This window comes from Gracilinanus agilis, chromosome 4 (genome assembly GCF_016433145.1).
Source record: "Gracilinanus agilis isolate LMUSP501 chromosome 4, AgileGrace, whole genome shotgun sequence".
Taxonomy (NCBI): Eukaryota; Metazoa; Chordata; class Mammalia; order Didelphimorphia; family Didelphidae; genus Gracilinanus; species Gracilinanus agilis.
In genome coordinates, this window is record NC_058133.1 from 25,117,266 (window position 1) to 25,132,180 (window position 14,915).

General features: G+C 49.7%; 1 protein-coding gene across 1 annotated transcript in view; it reads left to right on the forward strand.

Moving 5' to 3' along the window:
• The window catches only part of NDC1 (NDC1 transmembrane nucleoporin), a 56,791-nt gene extending 43,110 nt beyond the window's left edge, over positions 1-13,681 (forward strand). Inside the window, exons 15-20 of the mRNA XM_044674801.1 lie at positions 163-290; positions 1,096-1,146; positions 5,242-5,305; positions 5,659-5,759; positions 7,947-8,107; positions 13,348-13,681. Of these exons, the coding sequence (XP_044530736.1) occupies positions 163-290; positions 1,096-1,146; positions 5,242-5,305; positions 5,659-5,759; positions 7,947-8,107; positions 13,348-13,411 (569 nt within the window). The 3' untranslated portion in view covers positions 13,412-13,681. The remainder of the gene's footprint in view (positions 1-162; positions 291-1,095; positions 1,147-5,241; positions 5,306-5,658; positions 5,760-7,946; positions 8,108-13,347) is intronic.
• The last annotated feature ends 1,234 nt before the right edge of the window (positions 13,682-14,915 follow it).

Consider the following 14,915-nt stretch of genomic DNA (forward strand, 5'->3'; position numbering starts at 1 on the left):
AAAGGGAGAGGGCTCTAGAGGGCCCTTCTGTGCTAGCTCCAGGGATGAAGGAAGCTTCCTTCCTTTCTGACCCTAACTGGCACTGAAGTGGACTTGGGAGCTCTGCGTCGATCTCTCTGTTACTCTAAAGCAAACTGAATAAATCAATATTCCCATTCTTAGATCTGCAGAGTAATGAGCCACTACAGAGCCCATCCTTGGCACTTTCCCCTGTTCATCGTGTGGCCACCCATCGAGGCAGAGGCCAGCCCAACACCCTGTATGTGTGGCTGCAGAGTAAACTGGAGCAGGTAGGCTGAAGAGTGCCTGGCTAATGGGGACACTGCAGGTTACAGGCAGGGCTTGTGCTCTGGCCACAGAGGGGGTTGACTGCATCGTTCTTCATGCAGGGCAGTCACTAAGCACCTTCTGTGTGCCGGCCCCATACAGGACCCTGGGCTCCAGGGTTCCTGGTGTCTCCTGGGGAGGCACAGGGGAGCAGTTGAGGGGTTTACAGAAGAAAGAGATTTGCCTTGATGGCTCTTAGCAACTCATTGAGATGCAGTGTAGTACAGTGGGCAGAGCATCGTCCCCTGGGTGGTCCTGGATTCAGATCCTGTCTCTGCCACTTAGCACCTTGGACAAGGCCTGTCACTGCTTTGCACTTCAGGCTCTTCATCTGTTAAGTGAATGCTTGGGAGCAGATAAACTCTTAAGGTCTCTCTTCAGTTTCTTAAGTTCATGATCTGAAGGGGATTTGGCTACTCTGGCTTTTGTAGTTAAAACATTGGTTATCTGGGAGACCATGTACTCCAGAAATAAAGGGCAACCAGGGAATTTGGTGGCAAAATCTTATTTCTGGAATGAACTCTTCTCCTGTACCTAGTGGGTGTTTTTGACTGGTCCAGTTCCATGGCTCATATTTCAGAGGGGAGAATGTTGGCTATTTAGAAATGTTCTCCCTGAATTCACATCCTATTCTGTGGAACACCAGGCTTTCCTGGAGCTGTGCGTCCGCAGTGAGCCCAACACCCCAGATTATGGCTTTGGTGTGTCATTATTAAAGCCTGTGCCTGAGGGCACAGGGCCTGACTCTTCATCCTGTTTCCTTGCCAGATGAAGAACTTCCTGGCCAGGCGAGTGCTGATCGTCTACTTCTTCAGCAAAGTAAGAAGGAATGCTCGTGGTGTGGGGACAGAGCAGAGGAGAGGAGGCCTGGGGTGGGCAGTGGCAGAGCTCATTCTTGGGTTCAGGGCTATCTGCCTTGGCATTCACCTGACCCACCTGCAGGTCACAGGTCTATGTCTCTGTTGTAGGAGCCCTTGGCCTACATTTGGCTGGTCAGGAGCCTTTTTTGGTTGATATTTTGAGGATAATTTCCATTCAGTTGGTTTCCTCTGTAACCCTTTGTGTTTAATGCATTAAAAACATGCTTCTGAGATGTGTTCCATGGGCTTTCTCAGACTGCCTGCCCAGGGGTTGCAGGGCATGAGAATCCTGGAGAATCTCTAGATTAGAATGACACCTTAGATCCCGGAAGGTCTGGTCTGGGAGGGCCTAGAGAACATCTAAGCAGGAACCTTCAAATCAAAGGAACTTAGGAGTCATTGCTCAATGCCCTCGTTTTATAGACGAAGAGGCCTAGAGAGTGGAGCAGGTCATGGCTGAGCTGAGCCAGCCTGGAGCCATTGTCTCCTTTGGGCTGGTCCCAGTGAGGCCCTGTCTGTCTGTCCATCTGGTGCCTGCAGCATGGTGAAGGGGTAAGGCTGAGGCTGGCTGCCCAGCCCTCCCCAGGGTCTCCCTCTGCTCACTCCTCCCTGGGCCATTCTGGAAAGACGAAGATGCTTGAATTAGAATAAATGTCTCTGGGCTGCTTGTGATGCCCTGAACTCTAGGAACTTGTCTGTCATCTGCTCCAGCCACCAAAGGAGAATCAGCCCCTTTGCAGATGCTCAAGGTTCGTCCCTGCTTTCCCTGCCTCCAGCTGTCTCTGTTAATTAAGCCTTTGATGAGCAAAGCAGAGCTGCTGCCCAGAACACGGAGGCTGGATTTTCTGTTGGTTTTTTGGTCCAACCTGAAGGTTTCCTTTCTTGGCTGCTCAGACAGTGCCAGGCCGGAACGCCAAGTTGGTTTCAGTGCGTGCCCTCCAGGTAGAGATGTCGGGTTCAGGGGGATCTCCAGGGCATGGGCTCTCCCTGCTGAGGACAGGGCACTCCTAGGATGGTTTGTAGTCGAGTTGCTGGAGAGCTTTTCCTTCTATCCAGATAGCCTGTGGCTTCCATTTCCGATTCAGATTGAGCACCCACTGTAGGGAGCACACAAGGCTGGGTCTGGGGATATCGAGGTGAGACTTCCAGAGCGGTGCCTGACACGTTACAGGGGGTCAGCATTGAGGCAGGATTCAGAAGCATGACACCGGCTGGATGGGGAAGCAGCCAGGACTTGACCAGGAGGCAGGTGCTAAGAGGACAGAACGGCCTGAGGGTCTGGGGGATGCTGGGCCCCCAAGCAAGCATGTGGAGAAGCACTTTGTAAGATGGGGCTGGCATTGGCAGCCCTAGCTGTTACACTGGTATGGTGACACGTCTATTCCCTCACTTTATTCCTACAAGACCTCGAGGAGATTGGCAGGGCAGGTATTATTATCTCCGTTTGAGAGAGGAGAAAACCATGTCCCAAACCAGCAAAGGGCCTGCGCCAGTGTGGAGCCCAGGCCCCTGACTCCTACTTCAGGCCCTGTGCCTTCCTTTTTTTTTTTTTTTTTTTTTTAAATTTTAAACATTTATCAATATTCATTTTTCACATGGTTACATGATTCATGCTCCTACTTTCCCCTTCACCCCCCGCACTCCCCCCGCCCATGGCCGACACACATTTCCACTGGTTTTTTCATGTGTCCTTGATCAAGACCAATTTCCAAATTGTTGATAGTTGCATTGGTGTGGTAGTTTCGAGTCCACACCCTCAATCATGTCCACCCCGACCCTTGCGTTCAAGCAGCTGTTTTTCTTATATGTTTCCTCTCCTGCAGTCCTTCCTCTCCTGTGCCTTCCTTTTAATTGCAAAATTAAACATCATTGTTCTCAGTGAACAAAAATCAGAATTTTTCACCCTCCCAGCCCATCTCCTCCATCGTTTCCCCTCGACTATTAGAAACAAAGCCTTGGTGATAGGGATGTGCAGTTGAGTCAGCTGTCAGCCATCTCTGCCTCTTCAGGCATATCCCCCAAATGTCTGTGTCATCCCCACCTGAATCCATCCCGTCTTGGTCAGGAAGGGAGAAGTGTGTTCAGTCCTGGGGACTCTGGGGGAGTCAGCTTCTAGTGCCGCCCTCTCTGGGGATGAGGAGCAAAGGAGACCTTTTTGTAAAGCACTTTGCAGGGGCCACTAGGTGGTCAGTGGATAGAGTGCCAGGCCTGGAGATGAGAGGTCCTGAGTTCAAATGTGGCCTCAGACATTTCCTGGCTCTGTGACCCTGGGCAAGTCACTTAACCCCTATTGCCAAGCTCTTGCTGCTCTTCTGGCAACAACCCTCTGGGTCTTGTCACCTCTCTCCTTATCCCCTCTGTACCAAGAGATTCCAGCCATATTCTTGGTGAAGCCAGAGTGCAAGAGCTTTGGAGATTCCAGGTCCAAGCCTGGCTGCTACTTCCCTAAAGAGGGGACTGTTCAGCCTAAACTGAGAGTAGGGGGACAACCTCCCCTGCCATCCTCACCCCCAGGGTTTCATAGAAACTTCACATCTGCATTTGCATGCACACATACACACATGGTGCCTCCAAGATGCCTGGCAGTGCAGTGAAATGCCACCAAACTTCTAATTTATTTCCCACATACATACACAAAAAATCCATCCCCTTACTCTTGGGGGAATTCCAGTTGTTGGCCATGAAATGTCACAGCTGCTCTTTAAAAAAGAGTGCCTGAGAGGGCAGCTGAGTAGCTCAGTGGATTGAGAGCCAGGCCTAGAGACAGGAGGTCCTAGGTTCAAATCTGGCCTCAGACACTTCCCAGCTGTGTGACCCTGGGCAAGTCACTTGACCCCCATTGCCCACCCTTACCACTCTTCCACCTATAAGTCAATACACAGAAGTTAAGGGTTTAAAATTAAAAAAAAAAAAGTGCCTGAGAGTTGATAGTAGGGCAGAAGGTGGGGGTTTAGAAATAAATGATAAAGTGCTTTGCAAACCTTACAGAGCTATTGGCATGCCAGTTCTGAAGCCTTTGCAGGTGTTGGCCGCTCTGTAAATTGTCCTTGTGAATCTGCTCGCTTCTCGTGGCAGTCATTAGCACCAAAGGCAGCCAGCAGTGGTGATGCTCTAAGGTTGCTAAATGTTTTTTATTCCTCACCCCGGCCCTATGAAGCAGGTGTGCTTATCCCCATTTGACAGATGACAAAACCAAGGCAGAGAGGTTAAGTGACTTGGCCCTGGTCACACATCTAATAGGTAACTAAGGCAGGATTTGAACTCAAGTCTTCTTGACTCCAGGTTCAGTAGTGAAGCTCACTTCCACCTGGCACAGAGAATGTTACTTGGTTTAAAGGGTTTTCTTTTTCTTTCAGGGTGGAGGAGAGGACATTAAAGGGAGAGAAAATCCATTTTTGTTCATTAGAGAAAAATAGAATTTTAAACTAGAGCTGCTGCTATAAATGTTTTTGTACATGGGTCTGGTCTCCTCCTTTGCGTTCTGCAGGCTGTAGGCCCAGTGGTAGTGTCACTCCTGCCTCTTCTACTAGGGACAGCACCTTGCTAGGCGAGTGGTTTTTTGTTTTATCGTCAGTCTTAGAATGGAGACAGTATCGATTCCAAGTTAGAAGAGTGGTAACGGCTGGGCAATGGCGCATAAGTGACTTGACTAGGTCACAAGACTAGGATGTGTCTGAGGTCAGATTTGAACACAGGACTTCTCATCTCCAGGCCTGGTTCTCAATCCACTGAACCACCTTGTTGCCTCTAGATGAGTGGTTTTTAAAACTGCAAGTGTATTAAAATCCATCTTAGACTTCGTTCTTAAGTCTCAGAGCCATGTCAGAGAGACAAGGGCGGTTTCCCCTACTTGAAACTTCATTTTACAGTTATGGGAAGGGGCCAGGCCAGGAAGGGACTTGGCCAAAGTCCTCCAGCTGGTCAGTGCCAGAGCCGAGGCTGGTTTCCCAAAGGCCCAGGATGTTGCCACTCGGCTCTTGGCCGTGGTGGGGGGGGGATGGAGGAGAGGTGCCTGCGTGTGGCCTAAGTGAGCTTGCTTCTGTTTGTTTTTTAGCATCCCGAGGCCTCCATCCAGGCACTTTTTTCAGATGCTCAAATGCACATCTGGGCATTAGAAGGTAAGGCGTTCTCGACCCGTCCCCAGCCACAGCGGCTGTGTCCGAGGAGCGCGCTGCCCTCCGGGTGAGATGAGGCTTTGTTAAACCATTGAATGTCCGTCCGGTCTGCCAAGCAGCGATGTTCCTCCAGGCCCACCTCTTGTCTTCCTTCCACGGCCAGTGGGAAAGCGTGGAGTGCCTTAGGCTCCAAAGGGCCCAGCCTGGAGCCTCTGTTCTCATCCCCCTGGAGCCGGTGCTTGAGCGGGCCCCTGTGGGCACAGGTGTCCGGCATCCCTCCTGTGGCACCAAGGGAGGAAATGGCCTTTTCATTTTGGTTTAATTAGAGCCTGTGGTTTTTCTGTTCCTCCCTTGAGGTTTGTCCCACTTGGTAGCAGCATCCTTTACTGAAGACAGATTTGGAGTTGTCCAGACCACACTCCCCGCCATTCTGAGCTCTCTGTTGATGCTGCAAGAGGTAAGCTTCCTGCTAGAAGCTGGGCCCTGAAGGCCACCCAGGAAGGGATTGTTCAGGGCCTGAGAAAAGGGCAGTGACTTGCAGAGTCACTCAGCCAACAAGGGACAGTGTCTGCTTTCCACTCATTGTACCGAGATGCCACCGCGCTGCCCCGTCTGGGTCTCGCCCTGAGGAGTGGGCTCCCTGCTGTGGGCTCGGCCAAGCATTAGAGGCCATCAGTCCCTGATGTGGGGCAGGACTTAGAGGCTCTCTCTGGCTCAGAGGGGCCAAACTTAGGATAATCCTCCAAGTGCCCCATGAGGTTACGGACCACTTCTGTAGAGGCAGGCCTTGGGCTTGGCTGGGGAGGGCACAATGGCCAGCCCTGCGAGCTCTGCCTTCTCATCTCCTGATGTAAGCCCAGGACTGAGCCTGCACTGCGCGTCCTGGCTCTCAGCCCATGACCGGCCTCCCCTTCGTGGCTGGAGGAGGGCAGAGGGACGAATTCACTTCCCTCCCTTTGCCTGTCTGCCTCAGTCTCCAGGTCCTGAGCAGGAGAAGAGCCAGACTTGAGCCGTACTAGACCTTTGTTTCTAGAGCATTGGGGGACCCCCATATTGATGGGTACGAGACCCCTTCCTGAGTCCTGGGAGCAGACCCTCCTTCAGCTTCCGATGACTAGAGCTTGTAGGAGTCTTTGGAAGCTGGGAACGAAAGGATGCCTGTGTGGGCCCACGACCCAGAGCACATGCTAGGGAGGCACCGAGACTGCAAGGAGGGCAGTGTTGTGGGGACAACCTGTAATTACAAAGCCTCAGTTTACCTATTTTACAGATGAGGAAATTCTGCTTGTACATCCTTCCCTTACAGTGTGCTTGGAAACCTCTAAAGGGCCATGCAGATGGGACTTCTGTTTTGGAGAAGATTTTAGTTGTGTATGAACTCTGCTTGTGCCTATCCAGAGCCATGCCTGCTCTTCTGCTTGAGGCACTGAGAATGTGGGTGACTTAGTCACAGTCACACAGTCTGCGCAGTTGGGAGGGTCTAATTTGATCCTCTCTGCTCCACTGTCTCTTGGAGTTATCCATATTCCTATCAATCAGTAAACATTGATTGAGCTCCTGATATGTGCCAGGCCTTGTGCTAAGTGCTGGGGTACAGAAGGAGGCAAAAGACAGTCCCTCTCCTCAAGGAACCCACAACCTAATGGGGAAGACAACAGGCAAACACATAGGCACCAACAAGTTAGAGACAGGATAAACAGGAGGAGATGACCAGAGGGAGGACCCTGGAAGTAAGGCTTAGAGAAGGCTTCCTGGAGAAGACAGGTTTTGCTTGGGCTCAGCCCAGTGGGGGACATTGTTTCTGGCCCATGACTCACTTGTTCTGTCCAAGGAGCTGATCACCACCACACGCTCTATCTGTGGTCACTCGGGCCTCACAGGGCTTGGGGAATCTTTGCCCCCATTTACAGATGAGGAGGCGGAGGCTGAGGCTGAGGGAGGTAAGGACGTTTGCCAAGGCCAAGCAGTTCCTGCATGTCAGAGGGAGGATCTGACCCCAACCTAGCCCTGGAGCCCCTCTATGGAGGGACTTCATTTTTGGATAGGCTGGTAGGTTTACTTTTGGCCTTCAGGCCCTGCCTCTGGCCTCCCTCTGGGATAACTTGTCTGCTCTCTGGTGGCTCCACTGGGCATTCAGATATGCTTGGGGATCTCTTGAGTTATCTGCGTCCTCTCCCAGGCAGTTCCCAGACCCTGTGACACGCAGACATCCGCCCTCCCTCCCAAATACCAGCTGCTTTAAAAGGTGCTCATGGATGGGTGCAGTGGAAAGGACCCAGCTCCCAGGGCAACCCTGGGGCCGAGGCCTTAGGACTGGTTTGCAGCTACTGGCTCAAGCGTGTCCATCCCAGAAGACTCAGCTTCTCTTCTCTCTGACCAGTGGTGTTCTGGCTACTGATCAGCCCTATTTTAAACTCTTACCTTCTGTCTTAGAATCAATATTGTGTATTGGTTCCAGGGCAGAAGAGCTGTCAGGGCTAGGCAGTGGAGGTTAAATGACTTGCCCAGGGTCACAAGGCTAGGTAGAGTAAATAACCTTTTCCTCACTTGAACCCCTCTGTGGCCCATATGTGATGAGCTCGTCCCTGTGACCTAAGTCTCATCAGCCCAGTTCTGAGTTATCCAACTTCTTCTTGCCCTTTAGGCAGTAGATAAACACTTCAAGCTGCCACACGCATCCAGCAGACCGCCCAGGACCTCAGGAAGCCTCATGGATACTTCTTATAAGACACTGAGGTTTGCGCTCCGGGCCTCCCTGAAAACGGCCATCTACAGGATAACAACCACTTTTGGTGAACATCTCAAGTAAGTCTGTTTGCAGTGCCTGCAGTCCTTCCTCTGCCCTTGGGGAATTGCTGGCCGTCACAGCTAGGCAGGACCACCTTCATGACTTTATTGTGAATCTGGATGAGTGAACCCACGGTCAGGCCTCAGCTTCAAGTTGAGTCATTAGGACAGATGAAATTTCTTAATTGTGCGAAAGAGCCACCAGCCCAGACCCTTTCTCTCCTCATTGAGGCACAGTCTCCCGAGCTTGGTTTGACTGTGTAAGCATTGCCATAGTAAATTAGAAGAGGGGAAGTGAGTGGAGAAGTGTATTGAGAGCTGGAAGCCACACGTGAAGTTGTAGGTGGCTTAGAATCCCCCCCAAACTGCTAAAAGTTCTCCTTTAAAACACAATAGAAGGGGCAGCTAGGTAGCACAGTAGGACCTGGATTCTAAGCTGTGTGACCCTGGGCAAGTCACTTAATCCCCATTGCCTGGTCCTTGCTGCTTACCTGTCTTAGAACTGATACTCAGACAGAAGGTAAGAGTTTAAAAACAAAACAAAAAAAAAAAAACCAGAAAACTCACCACCAAAGTACCTCAACCATTTGAGAAACGCCCTTTGGAAAAAAAAAGGAGTTTAATAGCATTGCCTAAAGGTCAGCCCACTGACCAGAATAGAGAATTCTACCTGTAGTAGCTCCCACTTCTGCAGTCCTAGACCAAGTGCTCCTTGGGCAGTCATGATAGAAAGATGTGCTTGGAAACAGATCGGGAGATGCACCACCCCCACCCTCCCCACCCCCCAAAGAGGGATCCGGGTGTCTTCAGCCTGGTAGTAGCTGTTGTTCTCTCTTGTGAGTCCTGCCTAGGTCCAGGGGACTGAGAGGGATACAGCTAGCTGGTCAGCCTGTTTCCTCATGGTTTGAATGTGGGGAGCAAATGGTTTTAGGTTTCCTTGTGCTGTCAGGGTGCCCAAGAAGGGGCTTTTGGTGACCGCTTCCGACGCCCTTTTTTCCTACATACATCTAAGTACAGAGAGAGGAGGGGCCTGGTCAGAGATCACCCGAGCAGTGGAAGAGTGGCCTGGACCCAGGTTTTCTGAGTTCAAGCCTGCAGCTTTTTCCTCCAAAGGAGGGAGAATAATGTTGAAAGCCAAAACAAATGGTTAGGAATATGAAAAGACTGGATTAATCAAGAAAAGCAAGAGCTGTTCTTAAAACTAATAAAATTGACAAAGTTAGCAAACTTAGAAAAAGGAGAAGGGAAACACAAGGCACCAGAATTAGAAATAAAAAGTAGACATCCGAACAAAAAGAAGAGGAGCGTTAGAGGAATTTGGCTGGTGCAGGTGGTAGCTTCTTTTTTGCCTTCATGGGTGGTCAGGTGCCCAATCCATGCAGAACATGGCATTAGCAGGCTTCCTCCTTGTGCCTGGGCAGGATTTCCATTAGACATCCTGCAGCCATGGGCTCGCGACTGTAAGATTAAAATTAAGATCCAGTAGCTCCAAGTACTATATTTTATAAGATTTATTAATAATCACTTGAAGTAGAAAAAAATACAAGAACAAAAGTAAAAACCTGAGTAAAGACATGAGAAAAATTCTTCTGCCTGGCACTCCCCCACCTTCCAGAAACTACCATCAGGGGGAAAGAGAGAATGAGAGGCAGGGCTACACAAAACGTATCCTCCCTACGTTAGCACATACTGTGAGAAGGAACATGGGAACCTGGGATTTAGAGTCCTGGGGAGCAAATCCTAATTATACAGGACACTTTGGATCAGACCTGCGGGGGATTGAAGGCCCCTTCTCGCCTCATCATCTTGGAGCAAAGGCTATGAGACCTTAAGAGACCTGCTCAGGGTCACCCAGCCAGCCTCGACTGAAATGAGCTCATGTTCCCTGCCTGGCCAGCTCTGAGACATCATTTCCTGAGGATCATTCTCTTAGTAGGAAAGATTGATGTTCTTCTGTGACACTCAGAATAGGGCTGGAGAGATTTTTTTTTTCCTATGCCATAAAAATGAACTTGAAACCAAAAATCCCCGTGATATGCTGTGTGAAACCAGAAGTGTGCCTGCCAAAGACAGGTTCAGGATTGTCCCTTTTTGCCCTGTCAGCCGGACATAATCATAGCCCATTGCTATAGCTCCTCATCAGGCTTATAGAGCACCTATCCTGAGAGGTCCCCATTTTACATTAGGGGAAATGGAGGCTCAGTGACATTAGCTGGCTTTCTCCCATGGACGCATGGTGAGTGGCAAAACCAGGATTCAAACTCGGGTTGGGTCTTGTCTTCAGGTTTTCCCACTCCTTTGTGGCTCTGTATTGGAAGTGCTGGCGATGGTGATAACTTAGGGCCTTCATTTAGAGAGGGAGCCCCTAGTGAGGAAGACGCCTCCTCTAGGTCCTGGGGTCTCTGAGCCAAGATAGGCCAAAGGTGGGACTGTTTTCCTCCTTTTGAGGCTGGCCCTTTAAGTACTATACTACTCGGTGCAATAACACAGGAGAAATAGAGGAAAAACGAAGAGGATAGAATATTAGCGGTAAATGTCTAGGCAGGATGCCTAGGAAATACAATGGTTTCAAAGAAAAAATGAGACAATGAGTTTATCAAGGTACCAGTATATAGGAAACCCATAAATCTCATTTAGACTTTCATACTGCTGACAATACCAAGAAAACACAGTAAGAAACGTTTTCAGTAAAAACCAGTAAGTGTTTGGGAAGTCATTTAAACACAGGTGATATTTATAAAAACAAACATGACACTATTGACAGGAAAAGAGGATAGAAATAATGAGGACATTCACTGGGTGTGGATGGGCCAAATCATCCTAGTAAAAATGACAGAAAAACCCAGTTATTGTGTCAATTTAGTCTAATACCAGTCAAAGGTCAGAACAGTTTTTTGAGAAGCTCAGATGTGTAAAGCATCTTTTCACTTCTCAGCGACCATAATTTATTTATTTGTTTGTTTGTCTGTTTGTTTTTTGAGAACTTACCTTCTGTCTTGGAGTCAATACTGTATATTGGTTCCAAGGCAGAAGATGAGTAAGGGTGGGCAATGGGGGTCAAGTGACTTGCCCAGGGTCACACAGCTGGGAAGTGTCTAAGTCCAGATTTGAACCCAGGACCTCCCATCTCTAGGCCTGGCTCTCCATCCACTGAGCCACCCAGCTGCCCCCCATAATTCATTTATGAGGGGCGGTTTGTTGTGGTACAAGTCACTAGCCCATAATTCTGATCTTGTGTCTGCCACCTACTCCTGTTGTGGCCTTGGAAAAGTGGTGTTACTGGGTGCCAGGCACTCTGTGGGACTCTTTACAAAGATCTTAGTGGACCCTCGATGAGGAATTTGCCCCTTTCTAGTCTGCCCTTTCATAACTCAGTAGATAATTTTTATGAATTGATATGACTGAAAAAAAAATTGATCTCTTGGTGACCAGCCTTCTTCCGCTAGACCTCCGTTCTCTAGACTTAGCTGGGCTGCTCTTTGGTTGTGGCCAAATCATAAAGTATGTTAAAATCTCTAATTTAAAAAAATGTCAACTTCTCCTTCTCTCCCTTCCCTCCTTCCTTTTTCCCTCTCATCCTCTCTCTCCAACATCTGTGTCCAGCTCCTCTGGAGGTCCCCACTCCTTGAGTTCTCAAGGTCCACCCCCACAGGCAGGGCCACCCATCATTCCTTACTAGGTAGAGTTTGGGCAGGGGACCCACCCATTGAGAGGCTCTCGGGACAGTCGCCTCTGACACAGGGCCCTGCCTGCAAGGACTCTGACTAGTTGAGAGAATCCAGCCGCAGTTGGGAGACAGATTAAAGAAGAGGAAAATCTCCAGCACACAAAAGGGGCTCTAGAAGATCAAGGGGAACCCAGGAGGTGGGGAGGGTGTGTGGGGGTGGGCAGAACAGAATGGCCGGGAAAGCCTGTCTCAGCACGTCCACCCTGGCTGAAGCCAGATTTTAAACAGAGGTTCAGTGCCAGTGAGTCCAGAGGTGAAACCTCAGGTTCCCCTTGTGTTCGGCCTTCGGTCCCCGTGTTCTGGCCCGCTGCAGAGTGGCGACTCAAGAGGGAGGTTGGGAGAGAGACTTGAGTACTGTGAATAGACACTTCCCAGAAAGTCCCCTGACGCCGCCAGCTGAGGTCACCCATGCCCCTCCCTCCTCGTTCCCTGAGGAAGGAGAGCGTCCGAGGGCCCGGGGCCACGGCTGTCAGGGTGCTTCCTCGTTTGTAGGCGCGACCCCGAATCCTTTAGAAAGGCCCCACAGGGGAGTGCCTAGAACACGGGAGCAGTTTTGAGTAAGAGTGGAGGGATTTGACTCCTTAAAAGGCAGACTTCCGTTATCTGGAACATGTCCTACATCGAGCAGGTGAGGGACCGAGGATTAGGAGCTGGCAGGGACTTGGGAGGGGCTCTCATCGGAGCGCTTCCTTGTAAAAAGCGAGGCGCGCCCCAACTTTTACCAAGAGTTTCCCCTGTGACAGCCGCAGGAGGCGTTTTTTAGCTTCTTGACTGCAAGAAGGAACCACTTTGCAGATGTGGAGACTGAGGCCCGATGCTGGGAAGTGCTTTGCCCTGGATCACATGACTAGTGGGAGAGCCGGGTCTAAAGCACAGTTTCTCATCTTCTGCCCCCGTGGCCTGCCTCTGCTTCCAGAACTTCAGGTCCCAAAATATTTCTTGCTGGATTTTTTTTCTTCAGAAGCTTTAAAAAAAAAAAGACCATTTCACAATGAGTGTCTAGGTAGATTTGCCTTAGAATTCATGTGGCCTTGCATTGAGGGGGGATGAAAAAGCCCTAAAATGAAGCATCCTTCGTTCAAAAGGAAAGGCAAGCAAACCCCTAAGCTGTTACCTTTGAAAGCACTTCGTGTGGGCCATTGTGTTCTAACCAAACAGTTTGCTTTAAGGGATCGTACATGAAAGGCAATCCAGAAAACCCGCAGCTCCGAGATAATGCAGAGTCTGGTTCAAATCAAATAATAAACTCCAGAAAAGTCCTGGCCAGGCTTGGGATTCCACGTCCAAAGCAGGTTCCGTAGGGCAGGCCCGTCCTGTCGGGAAGCCCCCTCCTCGCGCCAGTTGGCCCGGGCTCCGCAGGTTCCAGAGCAGGGCCTCGGACGCTGAGGGCGAGCACGCGAGGAGGGGGCGGCCCTCGCTCAGACCTCGATGCCTGTTCATTGTTCTGAGCCATCCCGACTTCGTGTTCTGTGGTTCACTTAATATGCTTCACGGAAAATAAGCTTATGCTTTGAATTTGTGTTCCATTCAGCGCGGTACAGGCATCTGCCGAGCATCAGAAAAGACTTCAACAGTTCTTGGAGTTCAAAGAATAGTTAAGTAATAGAAACTGCGTTCATTACCCTGCTGATACTGCCGCAGATGGGACAGTAAATGTTCAGCATTCCTGGATCAGAAGAAAATGGACTAATTAGATACTTCCTTTGTCGTGGTGGTTGCTTTGAAAACTATACTTTAATGGGAGAAATCATGGAAAGAAATTCTCAGCCGAATAACAGAAAACTGCTTTTTTGTACTGATCGTTTGTTTTTTGGCTTTTTTTTTTTCCCTGGGGGGGATAATAAAGTCTTTATTCTTCTCCACAAGCATCCCTGACCGTGGACTTGTCTCTCGTTCCTATGACCTGGGAAGTCTCAGCTTTTATTTTTGAGGGACAGACGTGGGGTATTTCACGCTCCAAAAGTACCGAAGCGTCTCCCTTGGTGGAGCATGTGAAGGGTTTTGTCTTTTGAAAACTCTGTGAAGGCATTTTCACAAAGAAACGTTCTTGCCGTAAGCGGCCGAACTGGTGGAGAAAGATGGGAATATCGAGAGGGCATATTTTGTTAATCTGTCGGGTCATGTTTTTGTTTATGGGGAGAGATTCAATTTGCATGATTGTCCAAAAAAGCCTTCTCCGTTTACAGATGCCAACTTTACATTCAGGAATGTGGAAAATTTCACTTCTTACGTTACAAGATTAAACATAAACATGCATTTTATGAAAAACAATTGACCAAAATCTGTGAATTGAACTTGGCGATTTGCTGGTAAATATGGAGCGCATGAGTGTTTGTTTTCTTGACTCTTACTAAATTTTCGTTCTTTTTCCAAAATGGAACATGATACGACGGTTAAGGTCTTAAAACCAGAGGGGAAGTTTTGTAAAGGAAAAACACGGACGGACGGCTGGTTCTCTGGGGGTATTTGGGGGAGCCGATTTTCTTTCCATCAGGCCGCTGTGCGAAGCCGTCTAACCTTAGAGAGGGAGCAGCCTTCCCTGCACTGACTGTTTAATTGGGATAGATTGGGAAAGTCCTTATGGCCAAGAAACTGGCTCCTGCGTGAGGAGGCAGGGGTCCTTTCCAGCTGACGGGCCGCTTCGGGTGATGAGGGCTGCAAATGCCAGTGGTAGGCATCCAGCCATTGGTCCGACTTCGGACGGAGCTCTGCCCCCCATCCCGCCAGGCTCGTCTTGGCTCGGCCCGCCCCCTCCTCCCTTTCCCCCAGCTCGGAGCTCGGTGCCCTGAGCAGTACGTCCAATTCCTCGATGTGTCGCTCCCTTTAAGATGGGCCACTTTAGCCCCAGGCCCCCGGGGCTCTCTTCAGCCAGCACATACCAAACCACGGAGGTTAAGTGAATCCTGCTGGCCTTTTAAGTTTTCCCTCTTTGTGAGCAAGGCCCCAAGTTTCAGCTTTTTTTTAATACTGTCAGGCTTTCTCTGTTGAATTCCTAATGTGGGCTTGATTTTTTTTTTCTCCTTTTTTTAAATGTGAAAGTTGAGTTTTGAATATCATCACCTCTTTGCTTAGACCAAAACAAATACTCTAGCTAGCCAA